The sequence below is a fragment of the Vulpes vulpes genome, chromosome 12, assembly GCF_048418805.1.
Source record: "Vulpes vulpes isolate BD-2025 chromosome 12, VulVul3, whole genome shotgun sequence".
Classification (NCBI taxonomy): domain Eukaryota; kingdom Metazoa; phylum Chordata; class Mammalia; order Carnivora; family Canidae; genus Vulpes; species Vulpes vulpes.
This window is the reverse complement of record NC_132791.1, coordinates 151,399,720-151,422,169: the sequence shown is the minus strand read 5'-3', so window position 1 is coordinate 151,422,169 and position 22,450 is coordinate 151,399,720. Positions and strand designations below refer to the sequence as shown.

The 22,450-nt window shown below is 33.3% G+C and overlaps 1 protein-coding gene and 1 non-coding gene across 2 annotated transcripts in view; both read left to right on the top strand.

Moving 5' to 3' along the window:
• The window catches only part of HOOK1 (hook microtubule tethering protein 1), a 66,019-nt gene that overhangs the window by 12,494 nt on the left and 31,075 nt on the right, over window positions 1-22,450 (top strand). Inside the window, exons 3-8 of the mRNA XM_026006978.2 lie at window positions 2,501-2,573; window positions 5,861-5,911; window positions 7,087-7,219; window positions 15,510-15,577; window positions 16,716-16,778; window positions 18,956-19,039. Coding sequence (XP_025862763.1) covers window positions 2,501-2,573; window positions 5,861-5,911; window positions 7,087-7,219; window positions 15,510-15,577; window positions 16,716-16,778; window positions 18,956-19,039 — 472 coding nt within the window. The remainder of the gene's footprint in view (window positions 1-2,500; window positions 2,574-5,860; window positions 5,912-7,086; window positions 7,220-15,509; window positions 15,578-16,715; window positions 16,779-18,955; window positions 19,040-22,450) is intronic.
• Window positions 17,498-17,623, top strand: LOC112926178 (U6atac minor spliceosomal RNA). The gene has a single exon (XR_003236278.2). It is a non-coding gene; the product is annotated as a U6atac minor spliceosomal RNA (small nuclear RNA).

Genomic DNA, 22,450 nt, shown 5'->3' with positions numbered 1-22,450 from the left:
AAACTTACCTTGCCAGCATCTTGATTTTGAATGTCCATCTTTCAGAACTGTGGGAAATATCTGGTGTTGAAGCCACCCACTTGGTGATGTTTTGTTTTAGAAATTTGAGCAGACTAAGACACAGGGCTGCAGTTGACTTGGAGTAGGAAGACAAAGAGGCACACAAGATAAAGGGACAAAAGCTAGAAGAGGTTATATTGAGATCCATTTTCTAATCATGTTATAACTATAGTATCATATGTCTCTTCACATACAGTTCTTTAGGGTCAGTTAGTAGACTGGTTTAGTAATCAGGGTTCTCCAGAGAAAGAGAATCAATAAGACATAAATATATACAATAGGATGTGTATATATACACACACATACACAGAGGAGAGAGCAATTTGTTTTTAGGAATTGGCTCACATGATTGTGGAGGCTGGCAAGTCCAAAAGTCACAGGTCAGGCCTGCAGGTCAGAGATTCAGAGAAAAGTTGATGTTGTAGCTAGAGTCCACAGACCATCTATTGGCAGAATTCACTCTTTCTTGAGGGAGGCTATTCTTTTTCTTCAGGGCTTCAACGGATTGGATGAGGCCCACCCACATTATGGAGGGTAATGTGTTTTACTTAAAAGTCTACTGATTTAAGTGTTAATCTTCTTTTTTTTTAAAAAAAAAAAGATTTTATTTATTTATTCATGAGAGACACACACACACAGAGAGAGAGAGAGAGACAGGGAGGCAGAGACACAGGATCACACCCCAGGCTGAAGGTGGCGCTAAACCACTGAGCCACCGGGGCTGCCCTTAAGTGTTAATCTTATCTAAAAAATATTCTTATAGCCACATCCAAGCATGCTTAAGCAAAAAATGGGTAACTTCACCTAGCCAAGTAGATACATAAAATTAACCATCACAACTGGCTCACCTATTTTACTTAATCTGATGTCAAAAGAAAATGAATTTGTTTTGATGACAGTTTTGGTTCATTACTAAATAGATCAAACTTTTTAAGTAAATATTTGGTTATAAATACACCATTTATGCATTTGTAGCCAAATTATGTTGGTAATTGTAGCCTTAGCATCTGGGGAGAGTTGAATATAATCAACATTAATTTCCTCAAAAGAAAATGGCTACAGATTCCACATAGATGAATTAGATGGCAAAGTAATTTGTGGTTACCCCAGTAGGAAGTGGTATCTTCTGTACTAGAGCATCTAAGGCAGAATGATTTCTGAAAAACTAAGCACCCTGTTTTAGTTTCAGCTTTATATTTTTAAATTCAGGCATTGGAAATGAGTCCCTTTAATTGCTTCCCTCACTTTTGTTGGCTTATTTGTGAAGTACAAAATTTAGATGAGACTTGATGACCTCTGCTCGTACTATTATTCTGTTATTTTGCAGTGTTTGTGGAGTTAATATAGTTAATATAATTAATATAGTTAATATAATTACTCTTATAACTCCTCAATTACCCTTACATTTCATACATTCTCCTTTGAGTATAGTTTTGTGCTTTTTTTCTTTCCTGCTTTAATAGCTATTTCCCTGAGAGTCATGGTAGTAAATTATTCATCTTTATATTAATCTTGCTCAATTCCTTACTCAGAGCAAGCATCCAAATATTTGTTTAGAATATATAGGATCTAGGGATGCCTGGGTGGCTCAGCCATTGAGTGTCTGCCTTTGGCTCAAGGCATGATCCCAGGGTCCTGGGATCGAGTCCCACGTCGGGCTCCCTACATGGAGCCTCTTTCTCCTTCTGCCTGTGTCTGTGCTTCTCTCTGTGTGTGTGTCTTTCATGAATAAATAAATAAAATTATTAAAAATATATACATAGGATCTATTAACACAGTTCACTATAGCCAAATGTTATTCTTTAAAGCCTTACTAAATACATAAAAAAATCGATGTAGCAATTCTTTGTCTTGCCTTTCCATATTAATATGACTTGACTGTATAAGCTTAAAATGAAATTCGTCCTTGTAGACATCTCTTTACACTCATTCTACTCAATTACAATCAAGTAGATTTATTTTGGACTTTGCCATGTACTAAGGTCACTTTGGGCAAATCTCTTATCTTCTCTCATCCTCAGTTCCCTGAAGAGTAAGATTGAGTATAATCATAATCAATCCTTTGCCAATTACTATGATAATGAAATATTGCGCTGTGGGAAAACCATCAAGCACAGTGCTTAATACAGAGTAGACACATTAGAATGTTAGTTTTTTTCTTTTTTTTCTTTTGTCCCCCTCTTTAGAATTGGGACTTTTACATCTTCTTGCTACCAGAGTGTCTAGTATGAGATATTTAGTAAATGTTTATTAAATTAAGTAATTTATAATGAGAAATTACAAAAGAAATTCTTAGGAATCACTAAAAATTCAGTGAGTTCATTTAAATAATATTTACTTGTATTAAAGCTTTCAGATATAAAATAACCTAGTGATTTAATTTGGTACTTTCTATGTAACAGAAACGTTTTAATGCTTTGCATTTGTTTTTTTGTTTCAGTGATGTAGCTTGGTTCAATGAATCTTGGTTAAGCCGAATTAAAGAGGATATTGGTGACAACTGGAGAATAAAGGTATACAGAGCAAGTAGTAGAAGCACTTAATCCAAACAGTGATTTTAAAATTAATACTAAGATCAATTAAATCTTTCTTTAAAAATTAATTTTAAAATGCATTTTATTTTGCACAATTTGAGTTTTGACACATCTATGTTCTTCTGCAACTACCATTGTAATTAGATGTGGAACATTTCCATAATCCAAAACATGCACTTAGGCCTCTTCCCAGTTAATCCTCACACTTGGCCCTGTGGATCTGCTTTCTGTTACTACAGATTTCTAGAGTCCATGTAAATGGAATTAGACATTGTATATTCTTTGTGTTTAGCATTTTTCACTCACTATGATGTTTTTAAGAATCATCCATGTTGCCTATATTAGGATTTCTTTCTGAATAGTATTTCATTACATTTATACACTACAATTTGCTTACCCACTCATCTATTGATGGATAGTAGAATTGTTTCTGTGTTTACCTACTTTGGGTACAATTACAATGACATATATCTAATTTTTCTTGGGTAAATTCCTGAATATGATTGTATCCCATTGTCTAGGTGTATATTTAACCTTATAAGAAACTACCAGACTGATTTTTTACTTCTTCTTAAGTCAGTTTTGTTGTGTCTTGTAGGGTATTTGTGTGTTTCATTTAGGTTGTCCACAATTTGTTGGCATACAGTCATTTTTTACTGTTATGTTGCTACTAATATGCTGATGGTTGTGATCTTTTAGCGATGTATCCTCTTTCTTTACTGATGTTGGTAATTTATATCTTTTGCCTTTATTTTCCCTTGATAAGTTTGGCTTGACATTTTAAAATTTATTAATTTCTTTTTAAGAACTAGCTTTTGTTTTTTATTTTATAGATGTCCTCTCTGTATTATTTCCTTTTCTCTACTTACATATTCTCTTCTTTTTCTTGTGTCTTAAGGTGGGAAATTATAAGTTTTGGCTTTTTATTTTCCTAATATGAAACATTGCCTTACACATCCCACACTGTTTGACAAATTGTGTTCCTGTTTTCATTCAGTTCAAAATATTCGTTAATTTCAAATGTGGTTTCTTTTGATCCATGGGTAGATTAGAAGTAGGTATTTTAAATTATAAATATTTGAGGATTTTCAGATACCTTTCTTGTTTTTATTGATATCTAATTTAATTCCATTTTTGCTTGAGAACATACTCTGTATGGAGAAATTCTTTTATATTTATTGAGACTTATTTTATGATCTAACATATGGTATGTCTTGGTGAATGTTCCATGTGTACTTGAAAACATATTCTGCATTTGAATTATGTCAAATGTACTGATAGTACTATTGCATCTTTTGTATCTTTATTGATTTTCTGTTTGATTATTCTATCAGTTATGGATGAGGAGTCTTTATATCTCTAACAATGAATTTGGATTTGTTGATTTCTCCTTTCAGTTCTGTTAACTTTTAAATCATATAATTTGAATCCCTATTGTTTATATACACTAATTTTTAAATGTCTTCTTGATGAATGAATCTATTTATCATTATGAAAGGCCTTTTGTTATCCCTGGCAATCCTTCTTCTGAAGTCTAATTTGTCTGATATTAATGTAACCACTCCAGTTTTATGATTGTTTTTTTGTTTTGGTATATCTTTTTAAAAATTCTTTTAATCGGGATCCCTGGGTGGCGCAGCGGTTTGGCGCCTGACTTTGGCCCAGGGTGCGATCCTGGAGACCCGGGATCGAATCCCACATCGGGCTCCCGGTGCATGGAGCCTGCTTCTTCCTCCGCCTGTGTCTCTGCCTCTCTCTCTCTCTCTGTGACTGACTATCATAAATATAAAAAAAAAAAGAAAAAGAAAAAGAAAGGTATGGAGTAGGAAAAGTATAAGGTAAATCTAGGTTATTAAAAAAAAATTCTTTTAATCTATCTTTATATTAGGTCTTTCATGTAGACACCTAACAGTTGAGTCTTCCTTTTTTTTATCTAGAGACTATCTTTTTATTTTGTTCTTTAAGAAAAAAGAAGAAAATCTTCCATTTCTGTCCTTATATTCCTGTTGTCATTTAAATCCTTGAACATTTTGAAATTAGCAGTTTTAACATTATATTGTCTTCTAATTCTTTCATCTCATATCTTGGCCCATTTCTATTGACTGAGTTTTCTCCTTATTATCATCTGCATTTTCCTGTTTCTGCACATAAATAGTAGTTTTTTATTGGATGTTGGATAGTATGAATTTCATTGTTGAGTGCTGGCCTTTTTCTTTCCCTTTAAAGAGTGTTGAACTTTGTTCTTGCAGGCAGTTAAGATACTTGTGAATTGGTTTGATAATTCCAAAGTTTTGGGTGTTAGGATACAGGTGTAGAATTATCTTTCCTCTAGGGCTAAATTAGACCCACTACTATGATGTGACCTTTTTAGGGTCTTTAGTTAGTGCTTGTCAATGCAGCAGAGTCTCCTCATTCTGGCTGATGGGAATTTCAAAATTTCTGGCCCCGTGTAACCTTGGGAATTGTTCGTCTTAAAGTTCCTTGGATTGTTTTTTTCCTTGGAAATTATTCTTGACTGGGAAAAAAATGGAAAAAAAAATGAAATTATTTTTGTTTAATCTCACTGAACTTCACCCATTCACGTGCCAATTAATATGCAGCTAAAAGTGACAAACCACTGTGCAAATTTCTGGAGCATTTTCTCTCCACAGTGCTCACCTCTTTTCATTTGTCTGCCCTGCAAATTCTAACTACCATGACCTTCCTGAACTTCTGATGTCCATCTCCTCAACTCAGTGAGAACATCAGGCTTTGTTCAGTTTCTACCACACTATATACCATGGAATGAAAATTGCCTCCAGAGAGAAATCTTAAAGTCAGGCTCATCATTTTTGTCTTCCTTCTCTCAGAGATTAGAGTTCCATACTGTCCAGCCTTAGATAAGGCTTGGAAAAGTTGTTCTTGCATTTTGTCCTGCTGTCCGTTGTTTGTGGCAAGAGAATAAGTAGAAGCCCTGTTACTCGTGATTGGAGATGGACACGCTCATAGCTAAATCTTTAAAGTTGGTACTTCTTTTCATTGTAGCTCATTTTAAATAGAACCACCCTGGTTAGCCCGCAGAAGCATTTAGACACTTTAAATCAGATTCTGATTAAAGCTTTCATGTTTAAACAATATCATATACTTGTATTTATAAAACTCTAATATATGTTTTTTGTTGTCATTGTTATGAAACCAGAGTTTGTGTTGTCTTTCACCTTAGTATAAATTTTTTCATTAGTAACGTGAAATAATTTATTGAATTCTTATTCTTTTTTCCCCATTAGGCTAGTAATTTAAAGAAGGTACTTCAAGGAATTATGAGTTATTACAATGAGGTATGAAAAACATGTGACTTTGTTTAAGTACAAAATGCTATGTGATTATTACATTGACATCAGAAAATAACCTGGATTTTTGTTTATACATCTTACTAGAATGTAATTCATAATTGGAATATATTGTTTTTTGGCATTTTCAGAACATGCTAATTTTGTGAACATGAACAGGCTTAAATTTAATATATTGATTTGTAAAATAATGTTGCTTCTATATTGATACTCTTGAAATATGTTATTTTCTCCAAGAGAATTACTGTCATCTCTCTATATGATTTGATTTTAGGCAATGCTATAGACTATAATTAAATTGAAGTATTTCCTGTGTCAAGCTTTATTTTGACATTTCTTCTCAATGCAAACAGCCTCAGAAGTATGCATGCTGTGAAATTATGCTTTTGTGCAAGTAAATTGGGAAAAATGCAAAATGAAAGTAGTTTTAAAATCAGTTTAGATAGTATACTATTCAAGTAGGTTTTTTCTTGGTACCATAGCAAGTTCTCTAGTAGGATTATTTGTTGCAAGAAAGCTTTTTGGTTATATTTGAGAATTTTTAGTGTGGTCTTGCCATTGAAAGATTTGGTTTCTATTTTTTAAAGTTGTCACATATTTATACTTCTGGTTGTTATCCAAATAATTTTAAGACTGAAAATTTTCAACCTATTAATGCCTCAAACTATTTTGGATTTTTTTTTTAATGCTGAAGACTTAATGAGCTGAAAAAAAAAGATAAGCCCAAAAAGATTAATCCATTAGATTTGTTACATTTCCTGTTCATTTGTAAGTATGATGGTTTATATTGTGGTTTTCTACCAATCAGTCATGCATCAAAATTTTATGCATATCCTTCAGCTTAACATAAATCTGTTTATTTTTGGAAAGGCATAAGTTTTGTCATAATAGATACATCTAAAGGTTTCTTAATCTCTCTGACAGTGGGATTAAAGGGTATTTGATGTAAAACCATTTTAGTTGTTGGTTGGTTAGTCAAAATTTTGGGATGCTGCTTGAGCTTTGCTAACTGGTTTTAGTCAACAGTTATGGATTTATCAATTTGTTAATTTACCCAAGTCATTTCAAGATCCTGTTTATAATTTCCTTGTCATTATTAAATGTAATAAATTTTTTGTAGCCTACATAAAAGAGTGATCTAATTTATTGTCTCAATTCTGCAGTTTTTGGGGCAACAAATTTCTGAAGAACTTATCCCTGATTTAAACCAAATAACTGAGAGTTCAGATTCTGTGGAGCTTGGGAGGTTGCTCCAGCTTATTTTAGGTTGTGCAGTCAATTGTGAAAAGAAGCAAGGTAAGTGAATTTCAGTCCATTCAAAGTCAATTTGGGGATATTTACTCTCTAAAAACACCTACATTGTATAGAAAATACCATAAAAATTTACTATTACGTCTTGGCACAAAGCACCTGGAAAGGTAACCCAGGAGACCTTAAAAGGCAGACCAGTTCTGCCATTAAAAAGCTACAAATCTTAACCAGCCTATTTGTACCTGGATTTGTACCTATTTAATTTAGCACCTGTACAGTGGCTAAATTTTTCAACCTATTAATGCCTCAAACTATTTTGGAGCTTTTTTTAATGCCAAGAAAACTTTTAATGAGCTCAAAAAAAAAAAAAAAAGATAAGGCCAGGAAAGATTAATCCATTAGATTTGTTAAATTTCCTGTTCATTTGTACAGTGGCTACATTAAATGTATTTTATTTTAATTAACTTACTATATTCAGTGCTTAGACTTAGTGGAAATTCAGTAAAAATTGTACCTGATTTATTTTGTTTCACATGTAAGATGCACTTAGGTTGATTTAGGTTTTTATAAATAAATATGCAAATATTAAATTATAATCCAAGCTTCTTCAGATAATATTCTGCTCTTTTTAGAAGAATGACTGTCTAGTGTATCCTCCAGTTAAGCAGTCTGGAATTGGTATTTTACAGTGATATATACAAACACAGTGATCCATATCCTAATGAGTACAAAAAGACCATTTTTGTTTGCATGTAGTGACTGAAATGATGAACTGAACAGACCAAGACTTACTTCCCTCAGGGCCTGCATCAGTCTGGGTGGTGAGATTTCTAGTGCTGATGTTTTTTGTATGATTTGTCCAAACTTACCATACATCACCTTTATAAGAATATGTTGGGTGCTTAAGTTTGTACAATACTTTAAGCCAGGACCTTAGAAGACAAATTCAGTATTATCTAAATAATGAAGTAAGAATATGAGACAGGTTAAATTCAGTAAGAAAAAATTCAGGAAGAAGAAAAATAAAATACATGAAATTAATTGCTTATTAATAAAAAAGAAAAAGGATTGGGTATCAGAAAACTTTGGTATTAGTCTGTCTTTATCATCAATTAGCTATATTTTTCCAGGGCAAGTGAGTGTTTCTCCATAGGTTTTTATTTTTCACTTAGAGATAATGTCAAAGATCTATATATTGGGATTTTTCACAAAATTTGCTCATGGAAAACTTCCATACATGTTTAATTACAAATTGACAAATAGCAATTAATTTATAAATCTAGAAATTTTCTGTTATTCTTATTTTTTATTTGATTAATAAAACTTTTCTGTTATTGTTTCTTTTTATTTGACTAATACTTTATTTCAATTATTGGTTGTTTATAATATCTTTTTGCTTAATTTTAGCACATTTGGCAGGGTTTTTTTTTTAAGTATAATTGACATTCAATTTTATATTAGTTTCAGGTATACAAGATATTGATTTGACGATTCTATACATTACTCAGTGCTCACCAAGAAAGGTGTAGTGCCCATCTATCACCATACAGTGTCATTGCAATATCATTTACTATATTTTCTATGCTCTACTTTTCATCACTATGACTTTATAACTGGGAGTTTGTACCTCTTAATCCCTTTTATCTGTTTAACCCATCCTTCCACTCACCCCTTCTCTGATGACCACCAGCTTGTTCTCTATATTTAAGAGTCTGTTTTGTTCTGTTCTGTTTTGTTTTAGATTTCACATGTAAGTGAAATCATATTGTATTTGTCTTTATCTGATTTACCTCACTTGTCATTATACCTTTTAGGTCCATCCATGTTATTGAAAATGGCAGATCTCATTCTTTTTTATGGCTAAGTAATATTCCATCATATGTTTACATACATGTAATATTTCTGTGGTGTGTATATATACATACAGGTATATATTCCATTGTATGTATGTGTGTATGCACATATATATGTATATACACATTTGTATGCACTACATCTTCATCTGTTGACAGACATTTGGGTTGCTTTTATATTTTGGCTATTTAAATAATGCTACAATAAACACAGGAGTGCATATATCTTTTTAAATTAGTGTTTTGGTTTTCTTTGGGTAAATACTCAGAGGTAGAATTACTGGATTATGTGGTATTTCTCTATCTGTGTTTTTTAGGAACCTCCTTCCATATTGTCTACTACAGTGGCTGCACCAATTTATATCCCAATCAACAGCACACGAGTGTTCCTTTTTCTCCATATCCTCGCCAACACTTGTTGTTTCTTGTGTTTTTTATTTTAGCCATTCTTACTGGTGTGAGGTGATACCTCTTGTGGTTTTGATTTATATTTCCATGGTGATTAGTGATGTTGATAATCTTTTCATGTATCTGATGGCCATTTTTATTTATTCTCTGGAAAAATGTCTAGGGCCTCTGCTTATTCTTTAATGAGATTTTTTTGTGTTTTTGGTGTTGAGTTGTAGAAGTTCTTTATATATTTTGTATATTAACCCTTTATTGGATATATCACTTGCAAATATCTTCTCCTGTTCAGTAAATTCCTTTTTGTTTTGTTGATGGTTTCCTTTGCTATTTTTGTATTGTCTCTGTAGTTTATTTTGTCTTATGTTTCCCTTGCTGAAGAGACATATCCATAAATATGTTGCTAAGGCTGATGTCCAAGAGATTACTGCCTCTGGTTTTTGTTAGTTGTGGTTTTAGGTCTCACCTTTAGGTCTTCAATCCATTTTGAGTTTATTTTTGTGTAATGTGTAAGGGAGGGGTCCAGCTTCTTTGTTTTGCCTGTAGCTCTCCAGTTTTCCCAGCATTATTTATTGAAGAGACTGTCTTTGCTCCATTGTATGTTCTTGTCTCCTTTGTCATAGATTAATTTGATCATATAAGTGTGGGTCTATTCTAGGCTTTGTATCCTGTGGCATTGATCTATGTGTCTGTTGTTAAGCCAGTACCAGACTATTCTGATTACTAGATCTTTGTAGTACTGTCTTGAAATCTGGGATTCTGATACCTCCAGCCTTGTTCTTTCTCGAGATTGCTTTGGATACTCAAGGTTTGTTGTGGTTCTATAGAGTTTTAGGATAACTTGTTCTACTTCTGTGAAAAATGCTGTTAGTATTTTGATAGGGATTGCAGTGAATCTGTAGATGACTTTGGATATTATGGACATTTTAACAGTATTCTTTCAGTCTGTGAGCCTGGTACATCTATTTGTGTCATCTTCAGTTTCTTTCATCAATTTCTTAAAGATTTCAGAGTATAAGTCTTTCACTTCCTTGGTTAAATTTATTCCTAGATATTTTATTTTGGTGCCATTTTAATAGGATTGTTTTCTTAGTATCTGTTTCTGCTACTTCATTATTGGTAGATAGAGACACAACAGATTTCTGTATATTAATTTTGTATCCTGCAACTTTACTGAATTCACATATTCTAATAGTTTTTTGGTATAGTTGTTTTCTATATAAAGTAGTATGTCATCTGCAAATAGTAACAGTTTAACTTCTTCCTTACGACTTTGGGTGCCTTTTATTTCCTTTCTTCTCTGCTTGTTACAGTGAGGACTTCCAGTACTATATCAAATAAAAGTTGTGAGGATGGAAATCCTTATCTTGATATTGATCTTGAGGAAAAGCCTTCAGTTTTATACCATTAAGTATGATGTAACTTGCGGAATTTTTAGATATGTCCTATATTATGTTGAAATATGTTCCCCCTAACTTATTTTGTTAAGTGTTTTTAACCATGAATGAATATTGTACTTTGTCAGATGCTTTTCTGCATCTATTGAGATGATCACATGGTTTTTATTCTTCTTATTGATATATCACATTGATTGATTTGTGAATATTGAACCACCTTTGCATCCTTGGAATTAATCTCACTTGATCATGGTGAATGATCCTTTTAATGTGTTATTGAATGCAGTTTGGTAATATTTTGTTGAAGATTTTTGAATCTGGGATAATCAGAGATATTGATTCTTAATTTTCTTTTTTTGTAGTTTCTCTATCTGGTTTTGATATCAAGGTTATGCTGGCCTCATAGAATGAATTTGGAAGTTTCCTTCTTTTATTTTTTGGAACAGTTTGATAAGAATAGGCATTAACTATTCTCTAAATGTTTGGTAGAATTTACCTGTGAATCCAGCTGTTCCTGGATATTTGTTTATTGGGAGTTATTTTTTATTACTGATTCAATTTCATTACTTGTAATAGGTCTGCTTAAATTTTCTATTTCTTCCTGATTCCATTTTGGAAAATTATATGTTTCCAGGAATTTATCCATTTCTTGTAGATTGTCCAATTTGTTGGCATATAATTTTTCAAAATAGTCTCCTGCAATTCTTTGTATTTTTGTGATGTCAGTTACTATTTCTCCTCCTTTATTTCTGATTTTGAATTGCCTCTATTTTTTTTTCTTTTTTTTTTTTTTTTTTTTTTTTTTTGCTGAAACTGGTTAAATGTTTATCAATTTTATCTTTTTAAATAATCAGCTCTTGGTTTCATTGATCTTTTCTATGGTTTTTTAGTTTCATTTATTTTCACTTGAATCTTTATTATTTCTGTTCTTCCACTAACTTTGGCCTTTGTTTGTTTTTACTTTCTTAAAACTCCTTTTGAGATTTTTCTGGTTTCTTGAGGATAGGCTTGGTTCACTATAAACTTCCCTCTTAGAACTGCCTTTGCTGCATCCCAGAGGTTTTGGACTGTTGTGTTTTCATTTCCATTTGTCTTCATGTATTTTTTTATTTCCTCTGATTTCTTTGTTAACCTGTTGGTTTTTTAGTTGCATGTTGTTTAGCCTACTTATATGTCTGTTCTTTTCCAGTTCTTTTTTTGTATTTGATTTCTAGTTTCATACTGTCTTACTTGGAAAAGATGCTTGATATGACTTCCATTTTCTTAAATTTATTGAGGTTTGTTTTGTGGCCTAACATGATCTATCCTATAGAATGTTCCATGGGCACTTGAAAAGATTGTGTATTCTGCTGTTTTGAATGGTATGTTCTGCATATACCTGTCAGGTTCATCTGATTGAATGTATCATTCGAAGCCACTATTTCCTTGTAGATTTTCTGTCTCAGTGTTCTATCCAATGATGTAAATTTTTTGTCTTCTGCTATTACTGTCAATTCCTCCCTTTATGGCTATTATTTTCTTTATGTATTTAGGTAGCTCCTGTGTTGAGTGCAGAGATATTGACAGTTGTTACATCCTTTTGTTGGAGTGACCTCTTTAATATTATGTGGCACCCTTCTCTGTCTCTTGCCACAGTCTTTGTTTTAAAGTCTATTTTTTCTGATAGAAGTATTGCTATCCTGGCTTTTTTTCCTTCTTCTATTTTCATGGAGTATTTTTTTTTTCTATCCCTTTACTTTCAGTCTATTTGTGTCTGTAGGTTTGAAGTGAGTTTCTTGTAGGTTCATACAGGTGTAGCATATAGATTGGTCTTGTTATTTTTATCCATTACATCATCGTAGGTCTTCTGATTGGAGTATGTGGTCCATTTACATTTAAAGTAATTATTGATAAGTAATATACTTATTGTCATTTTATTGTTTTCTGGTTGTGTTTGTAGTTCTGTTCTTTTTTCTTCTCTTGCTCTCTTCCCTTGTGGTTTGATGCTTTTCCATAGGATTATGGTTGGATTCCTTCTTTATTTTTTTTGTATATCTGGTATAGGTTTTTGATTTCTGGTTGCCATTGAGTTGATCTATAACATTCTGCATAGGAATTTATATTAATTTGATGGTTGCTTAAGTTCTGAGAGCACTAAATTTAGACCCCCTTCTCCACTCCCTTCTCCACGTTTTATGTATATGATGTCATATTTTATATCTGTTTGTTTTTTTGTATCCTTTGATTAATTTTTGTACATATAAATGATTTTACTACTTTTGTGTTTTAACTTCCATAATAGCTTTATAAGTGATTAATCTACTGCCCTTATGTTTGCTTTTATCTGTGAAATTTTTTCCCTTCATAACTTTACTTCTGGTTATGTCCTTTTGTTTCCCACTTAAAGAATTCCCTTTAGCATTTCTTGTAAGGTTAGTTTAATGATAATGAACTCGCTTAACTTTTGTTTGGGAAACTGTTTATCTCTCTTTCAATTCTCAGTGATAACCTTGTTGGGTAGAGTATTCTTAGTTCTTTCCTTTTGGCACTTTGAATATATCATGCCACTCTCTTCTAACCTACAAAATTTCTGCTAAAAAATCAGCTGATAGCCTTGTGGAGTTGCCCTTTTATATAATGTTTTTATTTTTTATTTTATTTTTATTTTTTGCTGCTTTTAAAATTCTCTATCATTATGCTTTTATGGGGAGAAGAGGCAATACATTCTTCTTTCTTTTTTCTTTTTTATTAGTTTAGAGGTAGAATTTAGTGATTCATCAGTTGCATATAACACCCAGTGCTCATTACATGAAGTGCTCTCCTTAATGCCTCCCCTGCCCCCAGCAACCCTCACATCTTCCCTCCTCCATGTTTGTCAATTTTAATCATCTTTTTTCAAAGAACCAACTTTTGGCTTTGACTCTATTTGTACTATTTAGTATCTATTCTTTTTATCTCATTTCATCTATTTTCTTGTGAATTAATCAGTTCTTCCTATTATAAATTATAATTAGATATTTTAAGCCGTAATTTCTCCCTAAGTTGATTTTGTTTCTTTCCATGAACTTTAACATTATTTTCATGATTTAATTCCAAGCATTATTTAGCAATTTTGTCCTCAGAATTTTAAAAGGAAATTCAGTTTCCACATATTTAAATAAAACTAGTAAATATAAAATAGTTTCATTGTCACTATTAAAAACATCAGTGTTACATAATTGGATTTCTTCTTGAAGGTATGTGGGCAATTTTTAGAAGTGAGCAAGTAGAGAAAATCTTGCAGTAAATTAATTAAAACTTAAAAACAAAACACATACAAAATGTAAAACAGTTTACACATCTTTATACTTTGTAATGAGAGTTGATTCCAGAATGATTCCAAGGTATTGCAGTAACCTCAGTCTTGAAAGAATGAACTTCTTTGGTTAAATAAGTATTCTGTTTATCTTGATGGAAGAAAATATAATTTTTTGAAGGCTTTAGCAGTCTTTAAACACTCCATTATCCAGAAAATCCAGTTAAAGTAAAACATTGCATTGCTTGTACATTCTCTACTTAATTCTTCTGCTGGGCAGCCTGGGTGGCTCAGCGGTTTAGCACCGCCTTCAGCCCAGGGCGTGATCCTGGAGACCCGGGATCAAATCCCACATTGGGCTCCCAGCATGGAGCCTGCTTCTCCCTCTGCCTGTGTCTCTGCTTCTCTCTTTCCCTGTGTCTCTCATGAATAAATAAATGGAATCTTTAAAACAAAAATTCTTCTGCTTTCCCACCCACTCCAGTCTTAGCTTTACAAATAAAAGAAAGATTGAGAGAACTTTCAGAAGTTTTCCAGAAGAATCATTAAAACAATAAAAGTATTTGAAAATAATGTGATGGGGTTTTTTTTTGAAATTTAGAAATTTTTGGAAATTGTTTTAGCTGAAGAACATATAGTTGAGGTGGATTATGCAAATATATGGAACACTTTTTCTTATGGTTCCTCATTTCTTATTGGGACAGAATCAACTTACTGCCTCTGTGTTTGTGGTAAGGCATAAATATCTCCTTGAGATGAGATGTGATGAATGTTGAGTGTGTGTTTACAGGAAGCTATATAAGTCCCTTCTTTAAAAGCTCTCCTGAGGGAACCCTGGGTGGCGCAGAGGTTTGGCGCCTGCCTTTGGCTCAGGGTGCGATCCTGGAGACCCGGGATCGAGTCCCACGTCGGGCTCCCGGTGCATGGAACCTGCTTCTCCCTCTGCCTATGTCTCTGCCTCTCTCTCTCTCTGTGACTATCATAAATAAATAAAAATTAAAATTTTTTTTCTAAAAAAAAACCCTCCTGAAATGAGCTAAGTAGGTGATAAAATGTGACTTTTTAGGCTAGAGATTTTAGGAATTCATTTAATATATATGGATTCATCCTAGAATACTGAATATTTAACAACAGGGAAGAAATTGTCATAATTGTTTTAAGATTGTAATTTCTTCTTTCTCTTCTAAGAAAATTAGAGGTTTTCTTCTTTAGAAAAAATAAAACATTTAAAATTATGAATATTTCAATTCTGCTTATCTAATATTAGTAGACATATATCTTGTGAAAAAATACTTACATAAAGAAGTATGTGTGGTAAATGAACTTTTGTGCTGTTAATTGAATGGCTAAGGTACCATGGGTAAAGAGTAGATTTTTATCAGATCTTTTTTTTTTTTTAAACACAGAACATATTCAAAATATAATGACACTAGAAGAATCTGTTCAACATGTGGTTATGACTGCTATTCAAGAGGTAAGTTTTTTTCATATATATATATACATATATATGAATATATATTTCTGTTTGTACAAACAGAAATCTGCTCTTTGCAGCAGATTGACTTATCTTAAGCTAGTGTATCTTTCCTTTTCTTTCCCCAAAATATCTTAAAAAGACTTCAATCCTAATTTTAGTACTTCTATATTTTAAAAGATAAATTAATATTGTCAGGATCCCTTAAGTAGCTTCACCTAAGCAGGATAAACCACCTCTGACCAAATAAGAATTTTTATCTTTTTTTTTTCTACCAATTAGGACAGTCTGTCTTGAAATTTTAAAGCATGTATGTAAATATATCTTATATTCATTTTCAGAATGTTAGTACTGTAAGCAAATATGGTGATAAGTTTGGGAGCCAGGTAGGCTGGGTTCAAGCCAGTCTAGTTGTGTAAATTCAACGAGAAGGATTCAGAATTCATGTGGTACACGTTGATTCTTAACATCAGACTTAAAGGCTAAGGTATGTGGAATGCAGAGGAGACCTGAGGATAGGTAGAGTAGGGGATTAGTGAGGGCAAACTTAGTTTGGCAGGAGCATGATGTGGAGGGAGACCTTTCACAGGAAGTTAGCACTTTGTGTGCTCTGAGTTTGCATTGCTGGCTTGAATTTAAAGCCTCACAATACATAAATCTGCCTTTCAGATGCAAAAATGTTATTTTTATAAGGATCCTTTCTTTCATGTAATTGTAACTCCTCCTTTTAAAATAACTTCTCAAATTAGGCTTTTGCCATATCACACATTTAAAGGTTGTATTTTAAGAGTGTTAATTTATTTTATGGAAGAATCTTTAATATTATTTATTATTTTGTTACCAGTTTTATATAGTAGTTCATCTTTTAGAATTTGGATTGTGAATTTTCAGCATACAGGTATTTTAAATATATCTTCAAGTCCACTTTGCTTCTGGTATCCTCACAGATCTAATGGTTAAATGTGTTATTTAGCTTAAGCCTCTAGTAAAGTTTTTATTTGAATAATATTCTAAGGATCATCAAAGTATGGCAAAGGAAAACTGAATATCAAGCATTTTACTGTCCTTTCAAGTAAACTTGTTTTTTCCTTTGTAGCATCTCTTTATTGTACTTAACTTTACTATTTTAATTTCTTAGTTGATGAGTAAAGAAATATTGAACTCTCCTACAAATGATACTGTTGGAGAATTAGAACACCAGGTGAGTATCTCAGTATGTGGGGAAAATGTTGAAAACATTCATACAGTTCCTTGGTTAATTATAATTAGTATCAAAAAAAAATTATAATTAGTATCATAAAGCTTACATAGGGGAACATATACAAGAATATTTTTCTCCATAAAATTTAGGTCGTTTATTCTGTAACATTTCAATTGAGTATTGTCATGCATTCCCTCATAAATGCAAGTACTGTCAGTCTCCAGAATTTTTTATGCTCATGTTCAAAGAGTTGAGTGACATTGAACTTTCCTTCTGAAACTTATAATACATATGTGACTCATTCTAATGGTAGACAATATACAAATTCTGCTAATACCTAATTTATCTAATAAGATAATATAATTTTTGTCATGTTGAAGAAACAGCTCCAAGACCCTGTGCTCAACACTCCTTTCCCTGGTTCTATTTCATGACTGTTTCACAGGGGGGAAAAGGAACTCTCCTCTGACATATAATCTGAACTAGATTCTAGGGGAAAGGGTATAGGGAGAGCCAAATGCATCTAGTACTTTTTCTGTTATATTTTTGAACATCTGTTTTTCATGAGTGTCACCAGTCATCTCATGAAATATTTCAAATTAAAAGTTTTTTTCTATGAAATTTTATTTGAATTTAAACATACTATGGTTTTCTAAATTTTTTGAAATGAAGTTAAACAACATCCTCTAATACTCTGTTGTTTAAATATTACATAAGGAAAGTTGTATGAAAGGGGAGGTTAGCATTCCCTTTGACAAGGATGGAGGAGGCCCTTGGGCCTGACAACACACAATACAGTTAAGAGGCATTGCCACCTACTTTATGGCATCTTTTTTTTTTTTTTTTTTTTTTTTTTTTTTTTTTACTTTATGGCATCTAACCATTGTGTTGTTGTTGTTGAATCATTATATTGTGTGTGTGTGTGTGTATGTGTGTGTATATATAAAACTCTGTTACTGATAGTTCAATTTTTAGAAAATGCAAATTGAATATAAATTTTTCATAAAGATTTACATAAAACTTTATTTCTGTGGGACTTTAGCCTTAAACATTAGACTGTGAATATTACTCACAGAAAAATAACAAATTGAGACATTTTTTAACAGATACATTTTTTAAAGTTTTCATTTAAATTCCAGTTAACATAATGTGTAATATTATCTTCAGGCCTACAATATGGTAATTCAACACTTCCATACATCACCTGGTGTTCATCACGACAAGTGTACACCTTAGTCCCCATCACCTATTTAACCCATCTTCCCACCCATTTCCCTTCTGGTAACCATCAATTTTTTCTCCATGGTTAACTTATAAAATCCAACACCCAAAAAACAAATAATTCAATTTAAAAAATGGGCAAAAGACATGAATAGACATTTTTCCAAAGAAGACATGCAGATGGCCAACAGACACATGAGAAAATGTTCAACATCACTGATCATCAGGGAAATGGAAATCAAAACTACAATGAAAGCCTTTTTTACTGCTATATCCATGCAGTTGAGCACTGTTAGAGAAAAGTACAGCCATTCATTTGAATTGGGGTCATTATAAATGCATGATTTCCATCCACAGTTAGGTCCTTCATCATTGTTCTGTACTAATCAGCACCTTCTCCCATTACCCAAATGACAACTGTCTCACACAGCTATCCATTTGCATAAAGCCACTACCTTAAAATCTCCCCCCTCACTCTGAGTAGTCAGTCATTGTCTACTATGTGCCAGAGAGACTGTGCTAAGTGTATCTCCTATTATATAATTTGCATGGTAATCCTAGAAAGTTTCAAATGAAGACCCAAAGAAAGTAAACTTATTAATAAATTGTAATAGCTATTTTTAAAAAGATTTTACTTACTTAATTTTTTGAGAGAGGGAACAAGTGAGAGAGCGAACGTGAGTAGGGGTGGATGGGGAGATGGAGAGGCAGAGGGAGAAGCAGACTCCCTGCAGAGCAGGGAACCTGATACCAGCTCCATCCGGGGACTCCAGGATCATGACCTGAGCCAACGGCAGATGCTTAACTGACTGAGACTCTAAGGCACCCTGACCATTTTTAATATCAGTGTATGTATATATATATACATATATATATTTATATGTATGCACATACATATATTTTTCAATTTGTGTCAAAACACACCTTACTAAGAATCAGGACATTTTGTGTTTCAGCTTAAAAGGGCCTTGGAAGAACTTCAAGAAGCACTAGCAGAAAAAGAAGAACTGAGGCAAAGATGCCAAGAACTGGATATGCAGGTGGGAAAAGAAATCAATCAGAGAAAAATTTAGTCTTGAAGTTTAGAAAGGTTTTATTGTAAATAATTCATTGGCAAAGTGTTTTAGAGGTTGGGTTTCATTTCTTAGAAGGCAAATTTAAAGTATTTGTTATAGGCTTGAATATTCAAGCATGAATTTCATAGTTATTTTTCTCTTGGAATTGAAAATTGTAACACCTACTTCTTTGAGAAAATCCTTTTGATTGTAGAATTTCAAGTATTTAGATGAGCCCTTAGTTTCTTTTGTAAAAAGAAGAAACTAAAATAGCTACTGCATAGAGTGTGAATATTTAAGTGAGGTCATTTATGGAAGTATTTAGAAGTGATCGAGCTGCCCCACCCTTCATAAATGAGAATACCAAGTTTGTTTTGCTAACCTGTACATGTATCTGAACACATGTATATATATAATTCTTGAGTTCATATGCCTTTACACATTAGCAAAATAAACTTGATATGAGAGACAATAGTTCATGGTTAGTGGGGTAGATTTTAAATCCGCCTAACCATATTCAGAACCTAGCCGTGTCCTAGGTTGTGTCCTCTCAAGCAAATTATTTAAATTCTTTATAGTTCAATTTTCTCTTTTGTTCTAGAAATGATGTGATAATAGTATGTATCTCCCAGAGTGATTATAAGGATTAAATGAGTTGATATACATTAAGCACTTAGAGCAGAACCCATCACACACAACCTTACCCCATCCTTCCTTGACAATTCACAAGGCTGAAGAGAGAAAACAGTCCCAACCATGACTTAGAAGGGAAGATGTACTAGGTCTTGCTACAGTGGAGAGGGTGTCCCAAAAAGTCTTCAACTACACTGGAAAATATAGGGTATCTTGACTGCTGATGAAGCATGAATTAGATGAAAAGAATAAAAGCATGACAAATGTGCAAACATTGCAGATTAAAGAGCATGCTCAAAGACTTGAGCTAAGCTTAGAAAATAACCTTTGCTTCATGTTGTATAACAATTTCATCAGTAAAATAGACTAGGTGGTAGGGCAATAAAATGAGGTTTAAAAGGAAATTGTAGCTATATAGAAACAAATCCATGAATAATACTTAACAGCAGACTTTATCCTAGGTAAGCTACTGAACTTCAAGAATAAAATAAAAACAAGTACTAGTCATTCAGGTAGAAAAGGCAAATCACCCACAAAGACAAAATCAGGTTCCCCTACAACTTGAATGCCAGAATATGGAAGAGAGGTTTCTGCAGAGTACCTAGGCAGGGAAGCAGCCTTACACCCAAACAAAGCGCTCAGTTGCAGACCTCATGAGCCATTCTTTTTTTTTTTTTTTTTTTTTTTTTAAGATTTTTATTTGTTTATTCCTGAGAGACACAGAGAGAGGCAGAGACATAGGCAGAGGGAGAAGCAGGCTCCCTGCAAGGAGCCTGATGTGAGACTCCATCCTGGGACCGTGGGATCACGACCTGAGCCAAAGACAGGTGCTTAACCACTGAGCTACCCAGGCACCCCTCATGAGCCATTCTTAAAGAAACTGTGTGTTGACACAGTTCAACTAGCAAACATGTTTTAATCAAAGAATGCAAAAGTGGGAATGTTGTGGTGAAAGATCTGGTGAAGCTTGAATCCTTTCAAATAAAGAACTATGTTGGTTCTGTGCACATTATGGTTATAAACATTGGGACAAGCAAAATTCTGATCCAGGAAATCAGAAGGCAGGTCCAATAATGTGTACTTGAGAAAAAGAAAGAAAAATCTCCACATGATACTTTGATGTGAAGTTTTAGAAACTCTGATGTAGTCTTCTAGTTCTGTTCCAGTCAGGATTATTATGGGGCCTTCGGGCAAGTTCTGAAGTGTTTGCCAGTGTTTTTTATTTTTTAATTCTGCTTTTCCCAGCCATTATTCATAACACCTGGCAGCAGTAGGCAGCAATCCTTCACTTACTGCAGTAAGTGGCCAGTCTTGCTTATGGTATGTTAGAGAAAACATACTCCTGCCCACCATTGTACAAGATAAGTGTATATCTGAAACAGTGATTTTCAAACTCTAATGAGATAAAGGGGACTCCAGCTATAGAATTTCATGTTTCATTTTTTAAATATGCAAATGATATACAAGTGTTAAGTTAAATCTGGTGATGTGAGAAAATGAGCCTTTTTTTTAGCTTTTTGAATTTTTCTATCTCTTAAATAACTCAGAGAAACAGAAACAGAGACAGAGAGACAGCAACAGAGGAGAGAGAAACAAAGAAATAGAGAACAAACCAGAGAGAGATAAATGCAGGTACATTATGATGCCTAGAACCACTCCTGGACATTCTAAGGCCTGGATAGAGGAGGGTGTGGTACAAGGAATTTGCATGTTTATTACCCCCTCCTTCAGTCTATGATTAAAGGTGGCTCTGAGGCCACACTGTAAAACATGGATAGGAACCAGGTTGGTTACACACTGGGTGTTGAAAATTAAATTTGCCCTTGCTCCTCTACCCTCTTTGGAGGGTTCCTGTCCAGTTTTGGAAGACTGAGGGTATTGTTTCTCTTCCGTTGATCTTTTTATGAGAGCCTCTCCCCTCCAGCCAAGATGAGATATTCTTTCCCTTATGTCCCACCCCCACCTTATGGTATGCTTCCATGAAAGCACCTTGAATGTTTTCTGTTGTGTAATTATTTACATTTCTACCCCAAGGATACTGAGGGTTCAAACTCTCATTCTTTTTGTGTATCTCAATAATTTAGGATTGTTCATAACAGATAATAGTCACTAAACTGCTTGCATGGCAAGGATGGATGCATGCATTATATTTAGGAAGAGAAACTTCTTTCTCCTGTAGACAGTCTGGGGACAGTTCTCAGCCTTTGTGTTGCTCATTTGAGGGACAGTGTTTGTAACCTTTAATTTCCTATTACTAGCTCACTGCGTCAGTATAGTTTCATTCACATAATTGGGTTGAATTAATTACAATTATTGAAAAAAATAATCTCTCAAACCTATGTAGTAATATGCTGAAAGTCATGAGAGGCCGAAGATTCGGGTTTTTTCAAATGAATCCTAATAAAAATTGGTCTTATATAAGGTTACAGCCTAGCTGTAAATTTTTAAAGATATTTTTAAATGGAAAAGAAAAAGAATTGAGGGAGCAAATTATATTTGTTGCATAAATATGTAAATAAAATAATGTGTTACGCACTGGTATTGATGTGCTTCTAAAATTACATGTTTTTATCAATTTTAAAACGTAAACGGGGTGCCTGGGTGGCTAAGTCAGTTAAGCGTGTGCCCGCAGCTCAGGTTATGATCCCAGGACCCTGGGATTGAGCCCCACATCAGGCTCCCTGCTCAGTGGGAAGCCTGCACATCCCTCTCCTTCTGCTGTTCCCCCTGCTTGTGCTCTCTGGCATGCTCACGCTCTCTCTC